The 26,296-nt window shown below is 39.5% G+C and overlaps 1 protein-coding gene across 2 annotated transcripts in view; it reads right to left on the minus strand.

Annotated features, from left to right (window-relative positions):
* LOC108495468 (cAMP-specific 3',5'-cyclic phosphodiesterase 4D) overlaps positions 1–26,296 on the minus strand; it is a 297,598-nt gene that overhangs the window by 114,722 nt on the left and 156,580 nt on the right. For both annotated transcript variants that reach the window (XM_017811176.1, XM_017811175.1), the window contains 2 exons: positions 16,149–16,340; positions 706–742 (listed from right to left, as the gene is read on the minus strand). In XM_017811176.1, coding sequence (XP_017666665.1) covers positions 706–742; positions 16,149–16,340 — 229 coding nt within the window. The remainder of the gene's footprint in view (positions 1–705; positions 743–16,148; positions 16,341–26,296) is intronic.

Below are 26,296 nucleotides of genomic sequence, written 5' to 3' on the forward strand. Positions count from 1 at the left end.
CCTGCATATTGAGACTAAAGTTGCACATTTTATTCTTATTTGAGACTGCTATGTGACTCAACCTTTCTTTTTCCATTCACCTTCAATCACATATGACTTTGTAATTACACTGAATTGATTTTCATTCCTATCTATTTCAGAGTAAAAGCTATCATCATGAGTTCAAGGAATATCAATATTAACTTTTCATACATGATAAGACAGCTCTATTGTGAAAAATTGTGAAGTCTTGATCTGAATTATAAAGAATTTTGAGGTGATATTTTATAAAACAGACTCTGAATAGAAAAAAGCAAACACGTGGTTTTGCAAAAGAACATAAGTATTCTAGGTAAAACTTATGTCTAGAAATCACATTTTATTTAATGCATAAAATATGACCAGATGAAGAAATTGTAATTATAAAAAGTAACAGAATAACAGAAAGCAGAGATTTGTCTTCATTATGACTGCCTGTTACAGTATTTGAAAAGAGATCAAAGGTGTTTATTGTGCTGTTGCACTTCAATTTTCAGATAATCAAAAAGCTTTAAGAAAGAGAGGTGTAGATAACGAGAGTGGGAAGTTTACACCTTTCTGTTTAGACATTTTTCTCGTTTCAAGCAAACATATCTTATACAATAATAATGATAGAAAACAACTAGTTTGGCCATTTAGTCTTTAAATTACAAGATCATGTGAGAAATATAGCAAAATTGTGCCTACCTGAGCAAACGGCGTCACAATCAAGTCATCTCCATGTCTGAAAAAATAAGCAGAATTGTGAGTTAGGTATTACCAAAAACTTATCCTGCTGCTTCAACAGGAAGAAAGTCGGCTTTTAAAATGCTCTGTTGGTAACTCCAGTTTTATTCTTCTGCAATTACACAGTACTATTGCTTTACACATTCTATGAAAATTAAATATGAACTTAGTTATTGCCCAACTGCCTGGCATGTCTATGGGATGGCTGACAGACCAGCTGGTTTCTTCACTGCAGGTTGGGCAGCTGACTGACCACCCAGGAATAATCTTGAGAGATTTCATCCCAAAAGATGGAGGTGAAAGTTCCAAAAATTACTCCATTTACCAGCAGGCTTGTGAGCACTGGATGGGTGACTAAACGCAGATGGCTGGGCAGTGCATTGCAGATGAATGAAAACCTAGTAAAACTTTCAAACTGACTGAGACTTCTGTAGCTATAGGGGGTGTGACCAAGTGTGTGCTGTTGCTGTGGCAACCTCACCTACACCAGGGCTGACATCTGGGCAAGGTGCCAGGATGACGCATTGTAGGGGAAAAGGGAGAAAGCAGAGTTCCTTCTCTTCAGTGCCGAAACCTGCCACCTGAAACGGTTTCAAAAAGATATAGTATTCCAAATACAAATAGACTGAAGGGCTTAAGAGTAGCATCTGTAGCATTGAGGACATAGAGTCGAAACATGGGGACAGGGACAACCTGCAGGTTTCAGTTATCTTATCTAGTATATGACAGCAATTGAGGTGAAAATAAATTTTCCAAAGACAAAAATCCAATATGACTCTGTTTTTAATTTTGCTATACTTTTCTGTGGTGAATTTATCATGATGAATTACAAGTTGCAGCTTCTCACAGAAACTACCATTGCTTTGGTGCTGTTTTAATATTATTTAAGTTTAAGCATAATATATGAGTATTTAACAATGGATTTCAAGTCCTTGAAAAGCTAATTAGAAAAAGGCTGATAAAAGGAGAAATATCATTTGTGTCTGGGATGCCACAACATCATTCTTATAATTTATATACTGTCCACAAGACAAAAATTGTTCGCAAGTATTGCAAAAACCCAATAAAAAAGCAGTACGTGCAATCTGTACTTCTGTACAATCAGTCTGTAAGGACAAAACTCCCCAATATTAAAAATTATCAGAATACTTAATATCTGTGTAACCATTTTTATTCACATCTCTTTTATTCCTTTTGTAATAGAGGAGTGGATTTTTATGGACCCTGTGGAAGAAGTCTGCAGTTTTAATACAGTCTTTGCAGGAGTGGTTAGAATAGTGTGTTGCTTCAAGTGAAACCACAGTCCCAGACTGGCTGGAAAGCATGTAAGCAAAACTGAGAGAAACATGTCACCATGGGAGGAATGCTCAGCAGCTTTAATAACTCAATGAAGCCAAATCCAGTTGGGTATTAACAGGGGAGTAAATGAGCAGCTGCATTAGCATCTCTATGTTTTCACTGGGTCATGAAAACATTAGCAAATGCCCTAGACTATCATTTTGGATTAGGATTGCTTAATGAATTACACAAAGGCTTTAGCAGAAGACAAGCCAAATTCCTCTTGTCTTTTTCTTTCCTATTGTCCACTGAAACAGCCACAGTGCGACTACACTACCTCACTTCCAGAGAAATTATACTCTTTGTCTTCAAGTTCTGTGAAATGACATTATCTGATATATGACAACTGGCTTAGTTGTTTCTCAGTAATGTCTGTTAATTGTTTACCTTTTATAAAGAATATTTTTACTGTTTGCATATAGCCACTCCATTTTCACTTTTGTTTTGACACTTAAAAGAGGCACAGCTCAAAACACAAACCCGTTTTTTATTGATCCAGTCAATTTCCCACATTTGGAAATTATGAAGGGGCAGCATTCTGAAGATGAAAATGTTTACAGGTAGCAGCAGCACTGGACAAAGAACACAAATATTAAATGTTTTCTACCTGTAAATAAGCCAGATAGTGTAGAGATAGTTCTTTCTAGCATCTGCCAATGGCAAACACTCTTCTGAATGCCTGATACATGACACAAATACACAAACTATGCATCCATGCCTTAACATCCTGCTACAATATAGTTGTTAAGTGTCAAAGTGCAGATTGGCAAAAAATATGAAAATAAGATTGTCCTCCATCTCAATATCTCTTGTGGACTTCCTTATTAGCAGAGGCATTTTCTTGCTCTTCATTCCTTGCCATTCAGTGCCCCTGTTTGCCAGCCTTTAATTCTGAGGGACTTATAAAAGGCAACAAGTACACATTCCTGAGCTTTCTGCCCTGGAGAGTTTTTTTTTCTTTTACATAAAATAGCATGATTCCACTCCTCTCATTTTCAAACTTTATTCTACTTGAGCTCTTTCTGGATTGCATTTTGTTGGACAACACTGATATCATACTGTAACTTCTTATTTTTTAGAAGAGGCATTATTAAGTAACAATTTAATGTACTGAAATCAAGCCAGAATTTAATTTTCACTTTTCAAATGCTCCTTGTGTCAAAAGCAACAATTCCAGAAATTGTCATTATTTTGGTGAAAGCACGACACTGGAATTACAGGTATCCACAGCTGTCACCAAATAGTTTAGCACGCACCAGACCCACTTGAATTGAAAAGTGATTGTATAATGTGGTGAGTAATTTTTAATCCACACTGGGTCAGAAAATATGAACAAAGTGAGTATTCAAAAATGGAGGAGACACATCTAAAGAAGATGTTATTTCTGTACAGAAGAGCAAGAACGTATGACTCAAAATGCCACTGATCCACAGTGTACTGCAGTGCAGTAAACACTACAATGTATGAGTATCCTCATACAGATGATACGAAGGTGATAGGGGATTCTTTCTGGATTCTGGGCCCGACAGTGCCACACAGTAGCAGCAAGAGGGAGTATAAATCCTGCGATATGCCACAAGCTTCTAAATATAAAATGAGATGTTAGCCTTTAAGGTTAGAAGAAATTGTTCATATCAGTGTTGGACTCTGTTAACTAGAATGCCTGGCATAGTTGTTCACATCTTCATTTTTCAAAGGAAAGACAGGTTTGAAAGCAGAATAATGTTCACATAGCCCCAAAAGTTAAAATGATTAATTCCCCCCACTACCAAAGAACACTGATAAAGCACACAATAGTCCACATGAGATGAATCACTGTTACATAAAACACAGGCCAAATTTTCTTTAACAGACCAAAGATTGTATACCACGTTGCACGTTATTTGCCACAGTGACGTAATGAATCCTAGCCTTCTGCAAATTTTCTGTCTTTTGCTTCCTAACATTTCCTATATGACTATACTTGAACTCATAAAACCTATGCTATTCCTTACCCTGGAGAAGAGATGAAAATGCTATACTAAGTTAGAAGTTGGTTGAATATGTCCAGCTGACTGTTGACAAATAAAAAGTCCAAAAATTCTGCTTCTATCCCAATTACAGAACAGTAATTAACTTTGCCCTCACTAATAAGGAACTTAGAGATGCATGCATGGACAGAGAGAGAAGCAGGCAGGAAGATTAACACAAGGGTAGACAGGGTGACTGCATAATCTTTATTTTGTAATTAATCTGGGATAATTTAATGTAAGATCTAATAAGAGGAGTAACTAGAGAGATATTCTGCAGACCCATCAGGATATAGTTAAGAAAGAGAGGGTGTTTTTTTAATGTGGTCAGAAAAAACTCAAGATAACCATTAAGAAGAAGTGAATCCTAGACACTACAGACCACTAGGAGTGTGAGTCTACACTTGCCAGTGTGGAGCTTCATTCTGGAAGGTCCTCAAGGTTTGCCTTTGCAAAGACTATTAGTAAACACAGATTAGGACTTTCTGCATACACATAAAGAATATCAGATGAGTGATCTTGAGGACATATATTGAAGAGATTATTGGGAGATATAAACAGGGTAAATAAAAGTTCTATCCTATTTAAATAGTGGGGGGGAAATGCACCAGTTTGACACATAAACTTCTCATGGACAAGATGAAGTTACAGTAAATTCCTGGTTAATCTTGACAGAATTTTTATAGCATAAATTGTAATACTAGTAGAAAGAATCTTGATACTTTGTACCAATTTAAAGTATGATCTTAGTGGTTTGCCACAGTCCTCCATTTGAATAAAAAACTTATCTCCCCAGGATAAAGAATGGCTGAGGATGCCAGTCAGGCTTTAAATCCAACTGGCAGACTGTGTTGGATCCTCTGGCTACAGACTTGGGACATAGCCTATTTGAGAGAATAAAGCTGCCTACTGAGTTTTGAAAAGCCCAAGGGGACAGTGGCTGTCTGGAATCCTTGAACTATGCTCAGCAGCAAGAACTGTGAGAGCAAGAACTTTCGTCACAATGTCACAAGAATTTACTCCATTTTTACAGAATTGTATTTGGGAATTTTTAACTTATTTTTTTAATATAAGAACATAGAAAACAGAAAAGTATGGGAAAATCCATACAATGTACTAAATAAGAAAAAGGATGAACATGAAAGTAGTCTTCTGTTTGAACCAGAAAATATATTGCAGTCTCATTTTTCAGTCTAAACATCTAAATTTGGATTAAACATGACATCTACTCATCCCTGTATACAAGACTGATTCAGACTTACTGTCCAATGGCATGCTATAAATGCATCTTACATGAGACATTTGTGTTTTGTTCACATATATGCTGGAACACAAATATACCATGAGGAAAACCACAAATGAAGGACAGAGAGTAATGCGATAGTGTACCCTAACTGCTAGGATATTTTTATAAATGAAGCCAAATACACACACACAAAACATATGAACTAGGTATGCTGAAATATTCACACTGATTAGATTCAGATTTTAGCAGCAATGAAAACTGATTCTAGATTGCACCCTGATAGAGCAGTGGGGAAACATCATGTAATGGTACTAGTCATCAGAAGCTGTATTTAAGGACAGTGAGTGGGAGGGGTGGCTGGCTGCTCCATGCAGCTTGAACTTTGTTATCATCTGCATTCGGAGAATCCAGATGGGCTGGTTTTGTGGAATCAGAAATCACAGTGTTTCAAGTCAGCTTATTCTACAGGAATAATGCTTAAGTCATGTCATCTCTATCTTGAAAGACTGAAAACAATTTTCTAGCTCTAATATGACCAATATCCCATCCTATCCAAGACTGGATGGGATAAGTGGCAGCTCTTAATATTGTGCCCACATTATGATGTGTGGCAGAAACTGGGTTACAGCTTTTCCCAGAAAGCCAGTGGCTTGTTAGTGAATTGCATTTCTTTGAAAGGCTAAGCTCTATTTGGGGGATGATCAGGCATTTAAGGCAGGGACTAGAGACTACAACACTGTAGGAAGGTTGGGATTTATGGATGAGAGAGCAAGCAATGAAAATTGTTGTTGGAACCATGAGCTAAAGGGGAGGGGGTTGTTTTTCCCAAACCATTTCTGTATTTCTGGGAACAAGTCTCTTAAAGGATTGTTACAAAGAGCTGCTTGAAACCACTTGTTCTCTCTCACAGTATACAGAAATTACACCCTGAATGAAGCAGACTCTCATCAACTACCACATGAGTGTTCCGGAACACCACAATTTTCTATAACACTTACAGTTATGTCCTCCTGACACTTCTGTATAATTCAACAGCACAGCTTCCCCTAATTAGTAAAAAGTACTGCTATAATATTGGGAGTTCAATATACTAAATTTAATTGAGCTTAACCAGATGAAAGAGGATTGACTCAGAAAAGCCACAGTCCCTGAGAAGACCATTATGCAAGTCAAAACAAAGCTCGTTACAGTAGTTCTCCTTTGACTAACTACCTAATAAAGTGAGACTTAGAAAGACACACCAAAGAGAAAAAACATTTCTCCAGTATAAATCTCACTAGCAAAAACTTCAGACGTATTTCCAAAGACCCTGATTAACTTCATAGGGAGCACAAATCAAGTCACTCCACCATGACATGTTGATGAAGAAAACAATACTTGGCTGCCTTATGATCAGAGATCCAAAAGACAAAACAAACGTGGGTTGTTACATATGCCTAATACCAATCAAGATATGCTATGTACTAATATACCTGCAGCTTTCTAGATACAATTATATTTTATACAAGAAAGTACTTCAATGTTTCATGTCACCTTTTTAGTGAAGAAGCCTTTGAATACTTGGAAACTGGTCTACTGAAGTCATCAGTGTTAGGTTACCCAAACTGCAATCTTCAAGTTGAACTGCATTAGCACCCAAGGTGAGAAGATCTCTCAAGACTTGGAAAGAAAAAATTACAGACTAAAGAACTGGAAAGGAACAATGTTACCAATTCTAAATCAGTATTTTGAGATTTCATCCAGGGACTACCAGGAAGTAGTATATAGTTACCTGTGGACCTTATTGTGTAGCCACACCATCCTTTCACACTGCCTTTTAAGCAGCCTAGAAAAAAGAGATTTTGCTGGCTGACAAGGGCAACTAAGTAAGTTTCTGTGACCCATCAAATCCATAAGTTTCATTCAGGATTGCTGGATAAGCTGGAATCACAATTAGCTGACTAACTCAAAGAATGGGAAGTATTACTATTTTTTCCCATTCTGTATAATAAGCTGTAGGAACACTGCTAGGCTTCTTCCATCTCCCATGAAACTCCTAGTACCTTTGGAAGAGTTTGAGGACCATCAGAACTTCTTATGTCAGACCCAGCTGCTTTGCTTAGGAAGCTTAAACCTTTTCCAAAGAGACTGCACTCACACATCCAACTTGTGTAGTCTGCCTGAGGCAATCACATCGATAGTGATACAGTGGGCCCAGAAGGGTACCAGCATGATGTGCAAGATATGGAAACATGGACAGCTCAAGAAATCATCTGTATCTTATTGGTTCAGCCACCCACCAAGCTTCAATGCTTTGATGCTATCATAATATAGCAGGCCATTTAGATTATAGGAGAACAGTGGACAACTCTGAGCAACTGGTCTCGATTAAGTCTGACAGAATTATGCAATCCTGAAGAGAAACAGAGCATGGGTTTGCCAGAGTGTCTCACTGGTGTAAGTGGTTTTCCCACTAAAATCAGAAGGTAGTCTGCTTGGGGGTCACTGGAGCCATGGTAAAGGAAAAGAAGCTACCAGTGTGGGGCTTTGGTTTGTGTGTTGAAGGAGAGGCTGGATTAAACCAGAGGATGTAGGGCTTCGAATCAGAAAAATGCTGAACTCAATCAGAATTCAGGCCAATTCAGCACTGCTGTTGTTGGATTGTTCATACAACCAAAATCATCATTTATCTATAAGCAAGACTGGAAAAAACCTAGAGGTGTTGTGATGTAGCTGAAATACCAGCTAAGAATTGGTTTTGATACCATGTTTTTAATAACATGCCACCTTTGACTGAAGAACAGGCATCAGTGACTAAAGGGTAGGTTTGTTTTCTGCTCGGATTAGAGAAAATTAGTGACTGAAAGCAATCAAGTTATTGCCACTTGATGAGTGGCACTTAATCAGTTTTGATTACATTAACTGACACACATAAACTCTTAGTTTATTGCAAATAAAAGTAAAATGTGTTACCCTGGACTGCTTTTAAGCATCAGGCATTTGGTTGCTTGCTTGCCTCTGCCCTACAAGCCCAGGTGTTTAAAACTGAACACTTTCCATGTGAACCTCCCACTGATAAGGCTGAAAGATTTCCTCATTAAAACAAATGAGAGCAGAGCTGCTGAGAACAGCACCTATGCAATGCAACTTCCCAGCCTGAGCAAGCTTGCTATCAGCCAGCCACAGAAAGATAGTCTTAACTTCAAGATTTAGAAAGAAATGGTCTCCTACCTAAATTCAAAGGTCCCTAAATGGATATATACAAGAAGAAACAAGAAGACTTCAAAAAAAACCAAGGCAAAACCACAAGAATTTCAGACTGTCCATTTTCAGGGAATGAACTCTATAGCTAACACACCATTAGTGCCATTGAAAGAATACAGAGTGCTGTTTGTGCCCTGAGGGGTGAAATGCCAACTGTTGTTCTGGGTTGTGAAATAAATTTGACCTGTGTATGAGCAATCACTGAGCTTGAAAAACAGTCTAAGAGAGATCGCCACATAACATTAGAACCCCTTTTTGTGAAGTTCCCTTTCTTTACACTGCTCCCATACTTAGGTATTGCAGGCACACAAAATGCACACACCCTACCTCCCCTCCACTGCAGATCAGTTTTTCAAGCCCAGGGAACAGTGGTGTTGTGATGGAGCTGAAATATCAACTAAGAATTTTTTGATACTATGTTTTTAATAACATGCCACTTTTGACTGAAGAGATTTAGGAATTCAGTCTGCTTTGTTTAGCACAGGAGCAGTAACTTGTCCTTTTCATTCAGACATCTATCATTTCCAGAATGGGGGCTGTGGGGGTGAACCTAACAGCTTAAAAGTGTTTAAGGGGTAAGTGATAAGTTAACAACTGAGAGTTATGTTTATAAGGTTATGGTTATAAGGTTTTAGCACTCAGACATAAATCCAATAATGATGCTGTATTGTCTGAATGTAAATAAACTGAATTCTAATTTTATCAACAAAATTCTGTCCTGAATTAAAAAGCAGATGAAAAGAAGCCTTCTTGATGCAAAAATACTCTTTTTGTTTTACAACATAACATTTCCTGATCAACAAATGAAGTTAACACAAATTTATTATTTAATTTTAAGAAAGCTGGGTTCTAAATTGAGTTCCTTGTTTTGGATTCCACTTGTAAAATGTGCCAAACAACTGGAAAGGACACAGTCATCTTTTTTTTCCATATTGTTTTTGTTTATAGCTCAAAAAGGGATTGTAAATTACTTATAAATTACTTAGGTTAATTTAGGCTGCAATCTGGAACTTAATTTAAGGATCTTAAGAACAAAAAAGCAAAACCCAATGAAGCAAAATATTGCCTGTTTTTCTTAAGTCATGTAAGCACATTTCTTTCCTTGAACAAATAAGTCTCTCAAGCAATTTCATGTATTTTTTCATTAATTTTTTTTCTAAACTGAACCACACGTGGAAAATGCATTAAGATATTTTTAAAGCAGGCTGGACTTTGAAGTTTAACTGGCTCTTTTCAGCCAGTAATATCCATGATATAGTAATATCAGAGATTCCTAGAATAGAATATGATACCTCATAAGGAATTTCAGCAGCAATTTATCTGGAAAGAAAGACAATTACTTCTAATTTGTTAAACTGAGGTGCAGTTACTCTGCTCAGTAACTGCATGTTTTGTCTGTTGTCCCAGAGTCTTCGTAAGTACCTTTCAGGAAAAAGATGGTTTTTTTCCTCTGTAACTTCAGATTCATACAACATTTTATTAATAAAACCAGACCTTCTTGGCTCAGAAACAGAATAATAAGCTGTATCACTTGTACTTTGCCTTCCTATTCTGGATGAGAAAATATATCCTCTGTAACTGTCATTATAAGGAAAAGGTCCTGGAGTAAAATACATCCTCTTGATATTTCTTTTATCACAGATAGCAGCAGAGGGATGCTGCTATCTACAGAAATTACTGAGGCAAAATAGCATTAGTTTATCCAGTTCAGGTAATGGGTGTGCTGATGGCCATTCGGCAGATCATCTGACCAATGACCCTGCAGTGTTCCTTGGCTGAGTTCTGTGCCTTTAAAAGACAGAAGCAAGTGTTAATAGAAATTAGCAAACTCTGTGTAATAATATTAATTAGAGCTTATCTAATTATAAGCTTTTATTATCTTATTATAAGCTGATCAAGAAAACAGTGATCAGCTGCTCTAAGTGATGAGCCACCTCCCATAGCATATTCCTGAAAAAGCTGGCAGCTTGGACAGGTTGTCTTAGTTTAACAAGACTACAATTTAGAAATTAAGAAACTTGGAATTGCAGAACAGAACAGCTTTTTATTAACAAAATCTGAATAAACAAGAAATGGTGCAATCAAAAACTGTGAGAAGAAACAAAAACAAAGTCCCAATCCCCCAGGTGTGGGGGGGAGGAAACCCGCAGCAACCCGGGGCAGGGGGGGACAGAAGGGAGGGGGAGATGCAGGACTGTCCCGGCAGTTCAACAGCTGCTCGCAGACACGTGCGCCCGCAGCAGCCAGCGGCCAATGGCTTCACAGCCGGCAATGAAGGAGTCCTTCTTCCCACAGGCAGTCCTGAAAGCGGAATACCGAAAGCTCTGAGATGGGTCGGTCGCTCTCTCTCAGTCGTCCTCCTCGAAGTGTCCCGTGGGGAAAAAAAAAACTTCCTCTCAGGAAAAGAAAGGGAGGTGGCCGAAACCTGAGCTTCCCTCTCTGCCCGGTCCGCGGACCAAACCCCAAAACCCCCCGAACCACAGACTTCCCAGCCGTCCCCGCGGCAACTGCGTTCCCGAGAGAGCTCGCCCTCCCCCCGCTCCTGCGCTGCCCAGCGTGTGCGGCTTTGCTCCGTTCCCCCCTGCCCATTCCGGAAAAAACAGATTGGGGGTGGTGAGGTTTAGACATAGGGAAAAAATTCCAACATCTCCTTTCAAAGCTATGACACAGGTGCACTCTCTGCCAGAGGGTGGTGGTGGTGAACGGTGCTGCATCCAGTTGGCAGCTGGTCACTAGTGGTGTCCCCCAGGGATCAGTGCTGGGCCTAGTTCTGTTTAGTATCTTTATCCATGATTTAGATGAGGAGATTGAGTGTACCATTAGCAAATTTGCAGATGACACCAAGCTGGGGGGGAGTGTTGATCTCCTGGAAGGCAGGAGGGCTCTGCAGAGGGACCTGGACAAGCTGGAGAGATGCTCTGATTCCAACAGGATGAGGTTCAACAAGGCCAAGTGCCACTTTGGCCACAACAACCCCAAGCAGCACCACAGGCTGGGGAGCAGAGTGGCTGGAGAGCAGCCAGGCAGAGAGGGACCTGGGAGTTTGGATTGACAGGAAGCTGAACATGAGCCAGCAGTGTGCCCAGGTGGCCAAGAAGGCCAATGGATCCTGGCCTGGATCAGGAACAGTGTGGCCAGCAGGACCAGGGAAGTGATTCTTCCCCTGTACTCAGCACTGATGAGGCCACACCTTGAGTACTGTGTCCAGTTCTGGGCCCCTCAGTTCAGGAAGGATATTGAGGTGCTGGAGCAGGTCCAGAGAAGAGCAACAAGGCTGGTGAAGGGACTGGAGCACAAGTCCTGCGAGGAGAGGCTGAGGGAGCTGGGGTTGTTCAGCCTGGAGAAGAGGAGGCTCAGGGGAGACCTCATCGCTCTCTGCAACTCCCTGAAAGGAGGTCGTAGCCAGGTGGGAGTTGGTCTCTTCTCCCAGGCAGCTAGCAGTAGGACAAGAGGGCACAATCTTAAGCTCTGCCAGGGGAAGTTTAGGTTGGAAGAAATTTTTTACCGAGAGAGTAATCAGGCATTGGAATGGGCTGCCCAGGGAGGTGGTGGATTCACTGACTCTGGAGGTTAAGATGAGACTGGATTTGGTACTTAGTGCCATGGTCTGCTAACCACAGCGGTAGTGGATAAGGGTTGGACTTGATGATCTCAAAGGTCTTTTCCTTCCAACCTGGTTGATTCTATTCTATTCTATGATTCTGTGATTTAAAGAAGGAGTAAAACTCCCCATACCAGTTACTTTTTTAGTGAGTGAGGTTCAGTTGTCCAAGTTCTGAGAGGACCAGAATGTTGCATCTGAGCTATGTTCTATGATCTTGTGGAAATGGGAGAAGGATAGACTTAAGGGAGGTACACTCAGAAGATCTATTGGAGCTCAGGCAGACTTGTCTACTGAGAATGTTTTGGTGCTCTGGTCTAGTCTGCTACCCCCTATTATGCTTCTTCAGGATCATGGGGGAAATATATGTTTTCTCCCTTTAGAGTGGCAGTAAAACATGGGCTATGATGCAGCCAGTGGACTGGTTGTTGGCTTTTTTCCTAGGAATCCCTTTTTTAACCTGGCTAGGGACTTGGGTTTTGCTAAAATGAAAATTGTCTACTAATTTGATCTCTTGCTCCATTAACCAGGGCGGTGATCCCTTAGCAAGAAGGGAATAAAAAGTATTACCACTTCTGCTTCTGCCTGCCTTTCCAAGTTCTGGGCAGCCACAGCAGTTCAAACTGTTAAGTGTTAAGTAATCAGGCCACCTGGGCAAGACATACGCGAAGCACTCTGCTTTACTGATGTCTTCAAATATAAACCTAACAATTCTTCCACAACAACACTGATCATTTTGCTCATCTTTCAGCTAGGTTCTCTTTTTCTCTATGTTGCAACACTACTGCTGGGGACTTGTTTGTTTGTTTGTTTTCCATCCTCTATTCTCCATCCCCCCCGCCCCATCTCCCATCACAGATCCTGTCCTATAATTTTTCATATTGGCTTAGTACCCCTCAGTGCTTTGCTCAGTTACTTTTTCTCTTGCACATCCTCATCTCTTTGCTGAAAATCCCACAGCAGGGCTTCACAACACATCAGTGCTCTTCTGCCTTGGACCTTGCATCTTCCTGTCTAGACTACCTGCATCTTCAGTTCACAGCCTTGAACAGCTTTTTCTAATCTCCTCATGTCATCTCCATGTCCTGCTTTTATTCTTCTCAAGGACCATGCTATTTCTTCCAAGGGATAATTGAAAGAATGTGTTACTGACTCCCACTCCATTTTATTTTCTTTTCCTTTCTTACATACAACGGTCTTTTCTGCCTCTCTTAACTGCACCCACATTTGTCCCACTAATCTTCTGTCATCAGAGCAGCCTTGCACTTGTCCTTTTATTCTTTTCCATAGCTAATCCAGCTCCTCACTTCAAAATGTACTTTAGTCTCTCTGATTTTAAGAAACTTTCCCTCTTTCTTCTGTGACCTTGTTTCTGTTACTTTCCACCTTCACTTCCTGAATGAAATTCCCTTTGCTTGCTCTGTGAGGTAATAATGACTTGCATTGTACTTTCTTCTGGGGATACTATCTGATTCTATTAGTCATCTTGTGCTTTGACTTTAAGTTGTTTGTAGTAGAGCCCATCTTTTCATTTTGGGTTTGCAAACAACTGAGCACAACGTGTTCTCTTCCTTGGCTGGAGCTGTGCGCATAATAAATAATGACAGAATGATGAATTCAGCACTTTAGCACTGCCATCCACTGTCTGTCTTATCATGACTTTCCATACTTGACTAAAATCTTGAAGTTTTGTTTTTGTTGCTACTGACTTAAATGTATTACTGTAAGCACAGTATTTGAGAGTAATAGAAATGCCCAAATTCTTTATGTTCTATTACTTTCAAATATAAGATGCATGTCTTTTGAAATATTGAGGTTGGTAGCTCAAGTATTGAAGAACTAGGGGATCTAGATTAAACTGTTAAGTACAATTAATCCACTTGAATTACTTGAATGATGTGTATATTTTGTAATATATTTTTCTCATGCTTAAGAAACATGCAATATTTAAGCATGCATACAGACGCAAAAGGGAGTAACCTAAAAGTTGTATGATACTTCCCTTGACTACTCTTCCATCCTCCACCTCATTTAGCAATGTCCTGAGCCAGAGTTGTTTCTCTATTTTAATGATCTTCACTGGGTTTCCTTTTCATGAGCACATCCAGTTTCTTGTTGAATCCATATATAAAGACCTCTGTGATTTTTATTTCCTTCCCTCTCTATTTCATCTTTTTAAACTTTCCCCTCTTTCATTCCTTGGTTTTCTTTCACTTCATTTCTCTGATACAACCAAGCTTATTACAATTAGGCTTACTGATATATATGATTAATATTCCATACTTAAAGCAACTTGCCTTTTACATTTTGTAATGTGGTCCCATACTTAAACAGTTGCAGGAATATTTATGCTCTTTATACAACAGCTCATCTGTGACAGGAGACTGTGAAAATCTATCAAGATGTGAGGTCCAATAGGTTTTATATCTAAATGTGTTTGAAGAAAGTTTTAAAAGGAAGAATAGACAGGAAAAAAAGGAAAAAATGTGCTTGGTGTTTCAGTAATTCAATTGTTTATCCAATTTACTGCCATGTGCTGAAATATTACCCAAAATTCTAGGAAATGAAGTGGATCATGAGTTCAAGGATGGAGTACTAATTGAATTCTTCATTGAAATGACTCATCTAAGCAATGCAATGACCTGGACTGCCCTCCTGAATTTAAAAGTCTTTATAAATGTATCCTGGCACAGGTGCCACACTAAAAGCTTGACTCTTCTCCATCTAAAAGAAAGGTTATCTGTCAGAGGAGCATTTGCTGGAAGGGGGGCATTATTTCCAAGAAAAAAGCATTTTTCCTTATAACAAAGCAAGATGACTTGGTCTTGTTCTTACCCATTTTGTCTAAACCACAATTGGTCACACTGGGCACAAATCTTACTGAGTAAACTACAGGGCTTAACTGAGACATGTACCTTACATTAACCCTCTATAAAGGCAGGATTTTTTCTTACCTTAATACTATACATAGAAAAAGAGCGATAATTAAATGAACTAACAACAGTTCTAAAAATGCTGAAAATAGGAGCGTTCTGACTGCAAGTTAAATATCAGATGTGTTTTGAAAATCCTTGTCCTTTTTTATGCCTACTCCTATTTTTTTAAAGAGGATATTGATTGGGTTTTGCTTCACTAAAACCAGCATTTATATTAATGTTGGATTTGTAATGCTTTAGACTTATTCATTCACTAAGGGACTCTTACAAGCCTGGTCCTTTATTTCAGTAATATATACTTGAACCATAAACACCTACTTGGCATAAAATTTGAGCAGATAAGGCAAAGAAGTGTACAAAAAAAAAGAGTTATTAATTTCTCCTACTTAGAAGTGACTAGAAGATAGGGCATTTGAATGTTTTTACTGTCTTACAAATAAGCAGAGATTTGCAGCCGACTTCCACTACACATGCACCTTGGATTTACACACACTTGAAAAGTATGACTCACTAGCAGAAAATACTCACATCACAGAAGAACAGTGTGAGAGAGCAGAATAACTTTCTGAAGGTCTTCTGTTAAAATTTTGCCTTTTAGTTAAAAGGGTATTTGAAATAATTTTTGTCTCTCTTGAAGTTTTTTTCTGCCAGGTAGTGAATAGCTAGAGCAAATAAATGGAATCTATTTCTTAATAACATGAAGAAGGAAGATTGAGTTTGTATTGTTTGTCTTGAAAATATCTTAATATCCAGAAAATAGGAGTTTTCTGTAGTGTTTTAGTACACCTGTATTGACTGTCAGTATTATTCTGTCAAAGATAATAGAGTGCATACACATGTCAAGTACACTCTTATGATATCCTTACCTCCAGAAAGCTGCTTCACTAAAGAAATAAGCAAACAATTTTCCATTACTTCAGTATCATAAGTGATTACTGTCTCTGAATTAAAAAAAAAAAAATTCTTGTGGCTGGAAAAATCTTAAGACAGTGGACAAATTACAGACTAGACGTATTTTATAATGTACTTACATATCACTGGCAATGGAAGAGTTCCTGGACATGGACTTTGGAGACAAGTCATAGTCACTGTCTGACCGGTAAAGGAAAGACTCCCTACGTTGACTGTGGACAAAATTTGCCTGAAGAATTAGCCCTGATCCAGGGCTTGTCATGGGATCCAAGGGACTTCGTCCCGATGATGTACCATTGTCTACATCGAAACTGCAAAAAAAAGAGAAAAATATTTATGCCACTGACTTAAGAATGTTGAAATTAATAAACACTCTTCTGACAAAATTAGCATGGCTAATTGCTTCTTGATAGCAATGGGGAAATAAAGACCTGGTCATGTCCGCTGCTGAGCAAAAACACAAGGCACACAAGATAAATACTTTAAAATTACTGATAAACAAAACAAACAATTCTGAAGGAAAAGAAATTTGGTAGAGGAAAAACCCCACTATTAGGATAGAGGAAGCTTTATGCTCCTCTGCATGGAGAGTATCCGTGAGCTCTATACCAGAGGAAACATGATGTTTCATTGTTCTTTTCTTCAGGCCCTATCTCTCCTGAGCTGGACCCTCATTATCCTGTCTCCTATTGTTAAGGCAGTTGAGGGCTCTTTTGTTATCAAGTAATCAATCACAATATTTTATTGCTACAAAAATATTTCAAGAATGTATTTCTTATTATCCCAATAAACAAAGTGCTGGGGTAGCTTTAAGGCATATGTGTGTGCTTGGACACGTCTGACTGCATTAGATTTGCTATTTTGCAACCAGATTGAATTCTGGTTGCAATGAGTTCTTTGTTCACCACCAAGCAGCACAACTTCTGTAGCCATTTGTGTCTTTGAACGACAGTTTAGATCCAGCACTTCTGCTTGTTGTATTTGGTATGAAGAATGGCTTATCTTTCCTTGGGAACACAGTTGTCCCAAGAAGCTGAAGGGCAAGGGGAGAGAAAGAGAGTAGATGCTGTTTCCCATAGACTGTGATATTTCCACAAAGGGTTTTCAAAATCAGTGGAAAGACCTTGAACAGGAGTCTGCAAACAATTAGACACTTGCACAGGGTGGGTGATGCTGAGAGTATGTGCTTATGGCAACCTATGTTGCTTGGCAGCCCAACAGCTGGATTTGGTACTGTATGGAGTCTTTTTGGAGCATGTGGATTCATTTTTAGACTTAATGTGTTGTGATACATAATCTCGGAGGTTACAAATGTGTGGATTAACAAGACTAGGTCTTTAGGGTCATTTGCCATACTATTGGGAACTTAAATAGTACTGCTAAAGTATTTAAGAGAATGAGGGATGAACAAAGGATCTTTCACATGATTTTTTAAACATGGATAAGTGTTAGCACCATAGTATGTATTTGTATTGAACCCCTATAAAGTACTCAATTTGAAACTCATTTGAGGAACACCCACTGGTATTTAGTTACATCTAATGACAGTCAAAGAGAAAAGATGCAGTACAGGTCAGTTGTCGATTAGACTTCAGCCTAGCACTGGTGTCACAGAAGGTACATGCTGCTCTCTACACTAGCTTGTTTTATGTGCCATTGTCTTGAGGTTTCCATGAGGTTGCCACTTGAGTGCTTTACTGAAATGACAACATTCCTGTGGCCTGCTTCAGCTTTGTTAAATGAACTGATTAAAGAAACATATATTGCCTATTTTGACAGAGATGCTCATTGCCTGGCAATGTTTCTCTTTTTTAAAAAAATACAGAAAGTAGTACTAAAAATGTCAAGAAATTTCAGTAATTTAATTCTCTTTTCTCTGTAGTTTGCAGAACAATTCGCTGCTGTAAATCAGAACACATACACTTCTTCCAAAATTTAATTTGATTATGTAACTTTTTCTGTGTACTCAAATGTGCTATACTTTATCAATCTCAAACTAAGATTAAACCATGAGACATCAAATGAGAGTTCTGTCACTATCCTGCTAGATGATCTTGAACAGTGCAAAGCTCCTCTTTGCCATTCATTTTCCCTATTTGTTGCATCTGTGTGATCACTGTGAGATCTGCTCACAAAAAGTATCTAAAAATGTATTGGAAAGGTCAAGTTAGCATGACCCCTACTGTAAAATGTCATTTGCAGCTTGTACTGCCATAAGTTCATAACCCTATTACCCTTGTTACTAGCATGACTACTTTTACTCTCAATCAATATTTTTTGAGTTTGAATTCCTAAATATTCCAGGAGCACAAAATAATCATAATACTAATGAAGGATTTGGCTCATTATACCCAAATTTCCTAACATTTCTATCTCATTGCCTAATTTTTTTTTCCTTTAAGCAGCTGTAACAAAACATAGATTCCTAAACAATACAGTTTTCTATTTTTGTTGTTCTATTGAGGGCAGGAGGGCAAATCATTCCTGGAATTTGAGGTAAAACAGAAGACGACTGTTTACTCCTGTGCTCAATAAGACTAATTTCTGCAATGGCAACATAATTTCAAATATACATATATATATATATAAGCTTGTCTGAGAACTTTAAAGCAAAAGTTAAAAGTTGGATAGAAATAAATGAATATAAATGTAGGTGTCTCACAGCAGAAAAACTTTGAATAAAGAGTGACTACTAAATTGACTTTTCTATCAGTGGCCTTAAATATTCAACTGATTCAAAACTATTTAAGTGGATTAGGGGAATATATGGTTCTCTTTTCAGATTTATTTTCTTCACCCACCTTTTGTGGATATGATATGAGTATTATATTACCAGTCATTTCTTCCAGTCAGAAACTAAGGCAGACTTCTACGAATTATTTCATTGTTAGATTATAAAATAGTGAATTTTTAGAATTTAGAAGTCTGTTAACTAGAACTGCAGTTTGCACCACCAGATAACCACAAAGACATTGCTGTTGTGACAGAAATTTTGTTCTGTTGCACTGCGTGGTGTCCACTAGATGGCTGTCAAAAGTAAGGAAAAGGATCCAAATACATCAGCTGGATTTGCTTCGCGTTGTTCAAAGAAAATGTCTTTTATGAAAATATGTATCGAGAAAAAAGTTCAGTTCTGTGGTCAAAGGGGAATGTGAATGTACCACTGGTTTTTCAGAAACATGTTTATATTAAAGTTTCTAAAATGCTAAAGCAGTTAAGTGTCTTGTTTGGGTCTTTCTGGGACGTTTACCAACACTTTCAGATACAAAAGCCTGTAGAACTCTAAATCAAAACAAGTGTTACTACACTGAAAATCAGATAAATTGTTTACTTGTCCGAATCACGTCTTTTTTGTAAGAAACTGTGCTGCTGATTACACTGCAGCAAAAGAATAGAGAATCAGAATGGGGAATTGAAGACTTTCACACCATTTCTTTGCTCTTTCTTGGAGCATACACTGAAAAAATTAAGTTTGACATACAAAATAGGATAGATCCTTTAATTTGCCTGGGCAGTAATTGCAAAAAGTCAGCTGTGGTAGCTTCATACTTATCTTTCCACTCCTGTTAAGTTTTAAGCCACAGCAAGAATATGCTGTGAATTAGAAAGAACAGAGAAACTGAACAACGTCTCCACTGAAGTTGTTAGTAAGGAGCACAGGAACCGTTTTGCTTTCATCTCACAAGCAGAAAGTGGCCATTTGAAGACAGAATTTTCCATTGCTGTGCAGCCAGCTTCAGACACTTTGCACAATGCATGCAAACTGAAGCTGACTTTAGTGAGAGGAGCATTTGGCACAGCACATCACAGAATTTTATATGTTCAAAGAGATTTGCTGCAACTCTGGAGATGCCAGAGGTATGAAAAGCCAATGATAATTCAACAACTTTTGTGTCTGCACTTTGACAAAATATTTTAGGGCATTAAGTGGATACTGTTTATCTTTAGAGCCTGCCTTGTTCAGCGTTCGATGACGACAAAGATGACATGAGATTAAAATCAGACTTTTTTTTCCATGTTTGCATGTCTTGCCCACCATCTGTCATCCAGCCTCTGTACTGAGATGGGGACAAAGGTGGTTAGCTATCTTGAGTGACTTCATGGCTGACCTTCCCTGTGCCCCTAATAGGACGAGAAGTAATAACATCATAAGCAAACTTTAGGAAGATTATTAGTGATTTGTTTTAGACAATAGTAGGACTCTGTGGCAAGCACAGGAAATGTTCTCAATCTTGGATCTCAGCAGCACTGCTTCATTGCTAATGACAGCACAGCTTCTTTGCACATTAAAAGAAATCCTCTGTGCACTTCTTTTTGAGTGCTTAAAAAATGCTTTCCTACTCTGCAAGATTGCTAAAAGAAAAAATGGGGAGGCCTGTGTATAAAATAGGAATAATGACATCATGATAACTACACAAGACTTTGTGATTAAGGCTGCAGAGAAAATTTTCGTATTGGTCTTCCTTATTACTGAGACTTATCCTGAGACATTTTGTTTGTTTTTTTTCTTTTGATTTGTGTAGGTTTCATTTTTAGAGAAGTAAGCAATAGCAGAAGAGAGAAGGAAATAAATTTCACCCTAAAATTAAGAATTTACTAGACTTTTTAAGAATGCAAATTGCACTCCTGATATTCCCCCTTAAGTGTCTCCCCACCTTCATCTTATCTTGAAAGTTGAAGGGAGGGAGAGCCAAATTAATTGATCCTCTGAGGACATCTTATCTTTTAAGGCCATCTTTAAATAGAGGAACAAGCAAGTTTTAGAGGAGCAAATTTTGTCTCCCATCAAAGGAGTCCATTGTCCTACTGTCAAGCAATCTCTCCAGCCATCTGTGCTGTGACCTACATATACATCTCAATGTCCTTACTTCCAAGAAGTCCATCCTGTTTTTCACCTGGTAACATAACCCCCACGTCACACTGAATGGCATATTTGGCACAACACCTGTAATTCACAGAAATTATCACAGACCTGCCCTGAAGCAACTGCAGGATCTCATTTACAGTTAAAACAAGGTAATGGTTCTGAGGAAAAGGTGAGTTATTCATTGCTTGTGCCCCAGGACAGGAACCTACCACTAGGGGGAGGCCACCTGTAGCAGCTGGAGAAAGGGAAGGATTGGATGATGCCTTCAAAAGCAGAATCTGAATTTATCACTTGGATTGCTTGGAATTAAAAAAAGCAGCTGGTGGCACACTGTGGATGTGGAGGATTGTAGAAAGGCCACTGCATGCCTGTCTCTAAGATCATTTGGTAGGTCTTTATGACTTCGCTTGAACTTTTTTATTGCTTATTATTAAACTAAGCATTAAACTGAGCCAACAGCTGACTTAGGTGTCCCATTTTTTTGCCAGGTCTAGCTATTCCCAGATGAAAGATGAAAATCTAAAATTTTCTTTATCAGAAAGAAACAAATTGTCACTTATCACCCCTGCCATAGGTTCCCAGTAGATTTTAGATGGTGAGTAGGTTAACCTTCAACAGCAGAAAAAAATAAGTAAAAATAAATCAATGGATTTATATAATTGAATAGCAGGCCTAAAATTTATTTTTTGCATTAATTCTATGCTTGGGACCTTTCATAATGTTTCCTTTCTGACAGTGTCTACGCAGTGATACAGAAGAGACCATATCTGGTTTTCTCCTTCCTGTCTGTCTTTTCCCCCATGACTAGTAAAACCTAAAAACCTCAGTAAAATAAGGGGAGAAAAAGAGAAATATTTATACTGATATTTTAGAAAGAATATAACTATGTTTGAAGAAAAAAATTGTTTATATGTGAGCTGATGTTTTTATTTTCTTTGTAGCATAGTTAACAAAAAATTTGCCTTCCATTACTTAAAAATATTTCCAGTCATTTGCAATCAAATGATATTAAAAGGAACATATGATCTAAATCTGAATTTTCATGTACCACTGTGGAATTCAAGCCAGCTATCTGCTTGTGGCTTTGAGTTTCCAGTCAAGCGATTCAAAAAGCAAGCCCTATGATTAACTCCATATTTAGAAGTGGTGTGGATAGATTTTCCATATCAAAATTCCAAGCAAAAGAATAAAATGTGACATTTTATGTAATTTTTTTTAGCAGCAGAACTCAGCTTTTGCTCTTGCAAAACTATTTTTGGAAACATTTGGGTGTAGAAGGCTGAATATTAATTAAGTATAATATTACAAGGCTCAATATTAAAAGCCCAGATAACAAACAATTGGAAGATGTGTAGGATAAAAAAATACAATGAAGTAGACAGGTTTGTAAAAATTAGTCTACTCAAACATATTAACAAATGTACTTTACCTATCTATTTATCCTCTGTCTCATGATTTGCTAGTAAGCATCTCAGGAAACACAGCCAATCTCTCAAAACAAACTGATTCATGTTCTGTTATGAAGTTTCCAAGCAAGGAGTCTCCTGTGATGACTATTCCATTTCTTTGGTACTTTTGCTTTGAACAGTCTCCTTGTACTAAAATGAAGAAGTACTTTCCATAATGTCTCCTCATTATTCTTAATTATACCTCAGCAGTGTATCCATTCACCATGAAAACCTTTCTTAGGCACCTATTAAATCAAATTGCCTGTTGTGCTCAGCCATACTAGGATTCTCTTTGTGACTCCTTTTATTTTTTCCTCAGAGAGGATATCATCCCTCACCTGGCAATTTGTATTATCTAAACTTGGCTATTGTAAGTGAACATTTCCCTACTAATGTGATGTTCAGATAGAATGTCAGATTACAGGTCCTATCCCATGGATTTGATGTTTTGATGTTTCTTTGAAGCTGAAATAGTTGTCTTATTGCAGTGTAATAAAAATTCAAACAAAAAACCACAAGAGAAATTAAATGCAAAATAATTTCCAAGAAATGTGGTAATTTGTTTTCATGCTTATACTAGATTTAAGTCACTTTGTATGGTTCTTCTGATCTAATAACCCCAGTGGGACTAGTATCCCTATTTTTAGACAACAAAAAGCCATTGAGATGTTAATTGTTTTCTCCAATGCTTCTGGTAAAATCTCTGGCAGCTTGAGGTCTGAATGAGAAAATCTGCAGAAAATATTTTCTGCAGATTTCCTCATTCCTCGGTGTGCTGGTTTAAAGGTAAACCAGCAGGGGAAATGAACTCAACTCAAAAGAGAGATTATAAGTCAGAATAACAATTTAATAAAATAATACAATAAGTATGATTATACAGACAAACAATTGGTTTTAACCCACAAAACCCAAATATATAATCCAGCACCCAGGGGCATGAACAGAGTGGTGTTCTTTGGCCCCCTTGAGTCCAAAGTAAAAGGAGAGGGGAAAAACCTGTTGGTGAGAGTGGTGATTGCAGTCCAGTCAAGAGTGATGGTTGCAGTCTGGTTGAAAAGTGGTGGTTGCAGTCCAGTCAAGAGTGGTGGTTGCAGTCTGGTTGAGAGCGGTGATCTGCAGTCTTCCTCTGGATCCCACGAGTGGTTAAAAAAGTCTCAAGACTCCAAGATTAGATATCCTCCAGTTCAGGCAGGAATGCCCAGTACCTCCCTCAGGGCAAGGAGTTCCTCAATGGTCATGAGGACAAGAGCACCCTCCTACCTCCCAGGCCTCTCTTAACACCTAGTTTATAGCCTGAGGAGTCAGGCTCTATGGGCAGAGGGTGTAAATGGTTCATTGATACCAGTTTCTGGGAAATGGCATGGAAGGCTATAGAATACACAGTTTTGGGTTACACCCATACAATGATGAACTGGTCCCAGATGTTCTAACTAGGACATTATCCACCCCTTATTCTATGCCATCCATGTCATGCCCAAATTAAACCCTTTAAAAACTATATCCCTTTAAAACTATATACATCTATATATATACACAATGAAACATTACAGACCATTCTCACTCAAAATTAGGTCCCCTTGTGGTACACAACATGTCTCCCCATCTATTTGCATTACCCACCAGGTGAAACCAGGTCCTTGAGCAAAAACAATCCCTCGGATGGGTTTGCCTTTGCTTGAGGTGGGACTAATCCAAACAGTCTTCCCTAACATACCTCTCATATGCACCACGGGGATTTTATCTCCATCTACATTATGCAAAGGTTCTGATTGGGCAGGGCCAGCTCGATTGATGGAGCCTCAGGTGTTGACCAACCAGGTGGCCTTTGCTAAATGCAGCTCCCAGTGTTTGAGAGTCTCCCCACACAGTGCCTTCAGGGTGGTTTTCAGCAGTCCGTTGCACCGCTCAACTTTTCCAGCAGCTGGTGCATGGTAGGGGATATGATACACCCACTCAATGCCGTGCTCTCTGGCCCAGGTGTCTATGAGGCCATTCTTGAAATGGGTCCCATTATCAGACTCAATCCTCTCCGGGGTGCCGTGTCGCCACAGGACTTGTTTTTCAAGGCCCAGGATGGTATTCCGGGCAGTGGCATGAGGCATGGGGTATGTCTGTAGCCATCCAGTACTTCCTTCTACCATGGTCAGTACGTAGCACTTGCCTTGGCGGGTTTTGGGGAGCGTGATGTAGTCAACTTACCAGGCTTCCCCATACCAGTACTTCGACCACTGTCCACCATAACATAGAGGCTTCACCCGCTTGGCCTGCTTGATGGCAGCACATGTCTCACAGTCATGGATGACCTGTGAGACAATGCCCTTGGTTAAGTCCACCCCTCGGTCACAAGCCCATCTGTACATTGCATCTCTCCCCTGGTGACCAGAGGCGTCATGGGCCCATCGAGCCAGAAATAATTCTCCTTTGTGCTGCCAATCCAGATCTACCTGAGAGACTTTAATCCTGGCAGCTCGGTCTGCCTGCTCATTGTTGCAATGCTCCTCATTAGCCCGTTTCTTGCCTACATGAGCGTCTACGTGACGGACCTTCACACTCAGCTTCTCTACCCGGCCAGCGATGTCCTGCCACATCTCTGCCGCCCAGATGGGTTTCCCTTGGTGCTGCCAGTTGGCCTTTCTCCATCGCTCCAGCCATCCCCACAGAGCATTGGCCACCATCCATGAGTCAGTGTAGAGATAGAGTCTTGGCCACTTCTCTCGTTCAGCTATATCCAAAGCCAACTGAACGGCTTTAAGCTCTGCAAACTGACTTGACCCACCTTGTCCTTCAGTCACTTCTGCAACTCGCCGTATGGGACTCCATACGACTGCCTTCCATTTTTGGTTTGTCCCTACAATGCGGCAGGAGCCATCCGTGAAGAGCACATATCGCCTTTCATCTGTTGGTAGCTTGTCATATGGTGGGGCCTCCTCAGCCCATGTCACCTGCTCCTCTTCTTCAGAGGATAGTCCGAAACTCTCACCTTCAGGCCAATTGGTGATAATTTCCAGAATCCCAGAGTGATTAGGATTCCCTGTCCGGGTTTGCTGTGTGATCAGAGCGATCCACTTACTCCATGTGGCATTGGTGGCGTGATGTGTAGAAGCAACTCTTCCCTTGAACATCCATCCCAGCACTGGTAGTCGGGGTGCCAGGAGGAGCTGCGCTTCGGTGCCGATCACTTCTGAGGCAGCTCGAACTCCTTCATAAGCAGCCAGGATCTCTTTCTCAGTTGGTGTATAGCTGGCTTCAGATCCCTTGTATCCCCGACTCCAGAATCCCAGCGGTTGTCCTTGGGTCTCCCCAGGCACTTTCTGCCAGAGGCTCCAGGAAGGGCCATTCTTCCCGGCTGCGGTGTAGAGCACGTTCTTTACGTCCTGTCCTGTCCTTACTGGCCCAAGGGCTACCGCATGGGCAATCTCCTGTTTAATTTGTTCAAAGGCTTGTTGTTGTTCAGGGCCCCACTGGAAATCATTTTTCTTCCGTGTCACAAGGTAGAGAGGGCTTACAATCTGACTGTACTCGGGGATATGCATCCTCCAAAAGCCTAGGAAAGCCCGTGTTTCCTGGTTGGTGGGGACATGGCTGCTATTTTGTTAATCACCTCTGTTGGAATTAGGCAGCATCCATCTTGCCACGGCACTCCTAGGAACTGAATTTCCTGAGCAGGTCCATTGACCTTACTTCGTTTAATGGCCAAACCAGCTCTTAGGAGAATCTGGATTATCTTCTCTCCTTTCTCGAAGACTTCGCCCGCTGTGTTCCCCCATACAATGATGTCATAAATGTACTGTACATGTTCTGGAGCCTCATCCTTTTCCAGTGCAGTCTGGATCAGTCCATGGCAAATGCTGGGACTGTGTTTCCACCCCCGAGGGAGTTGATTCCAGGTGTACTGCACACCTCTCCAAGTGAAAGCAAATTGTGGCCTGCCCTCCGCTGCCAAAGGAATGGA

The sequence above is a fragment of the Lepidothrix coronata genome, unplaced genomic scaffold (assembly GCF_001604755.1).
Source record: "Lepidothrix coronata isolate B3197 unplaced genomic scaffold, Lepidothrix_coronata-1.0 Scaffold31, whole genome shotgun sequence".
Taxonomy (NCBI): Eukaryota; Metazoa; Chordata; class Aves; order Passeriformes; family Pipridae; genus Lepidothrix; species Lepidothrix coronata.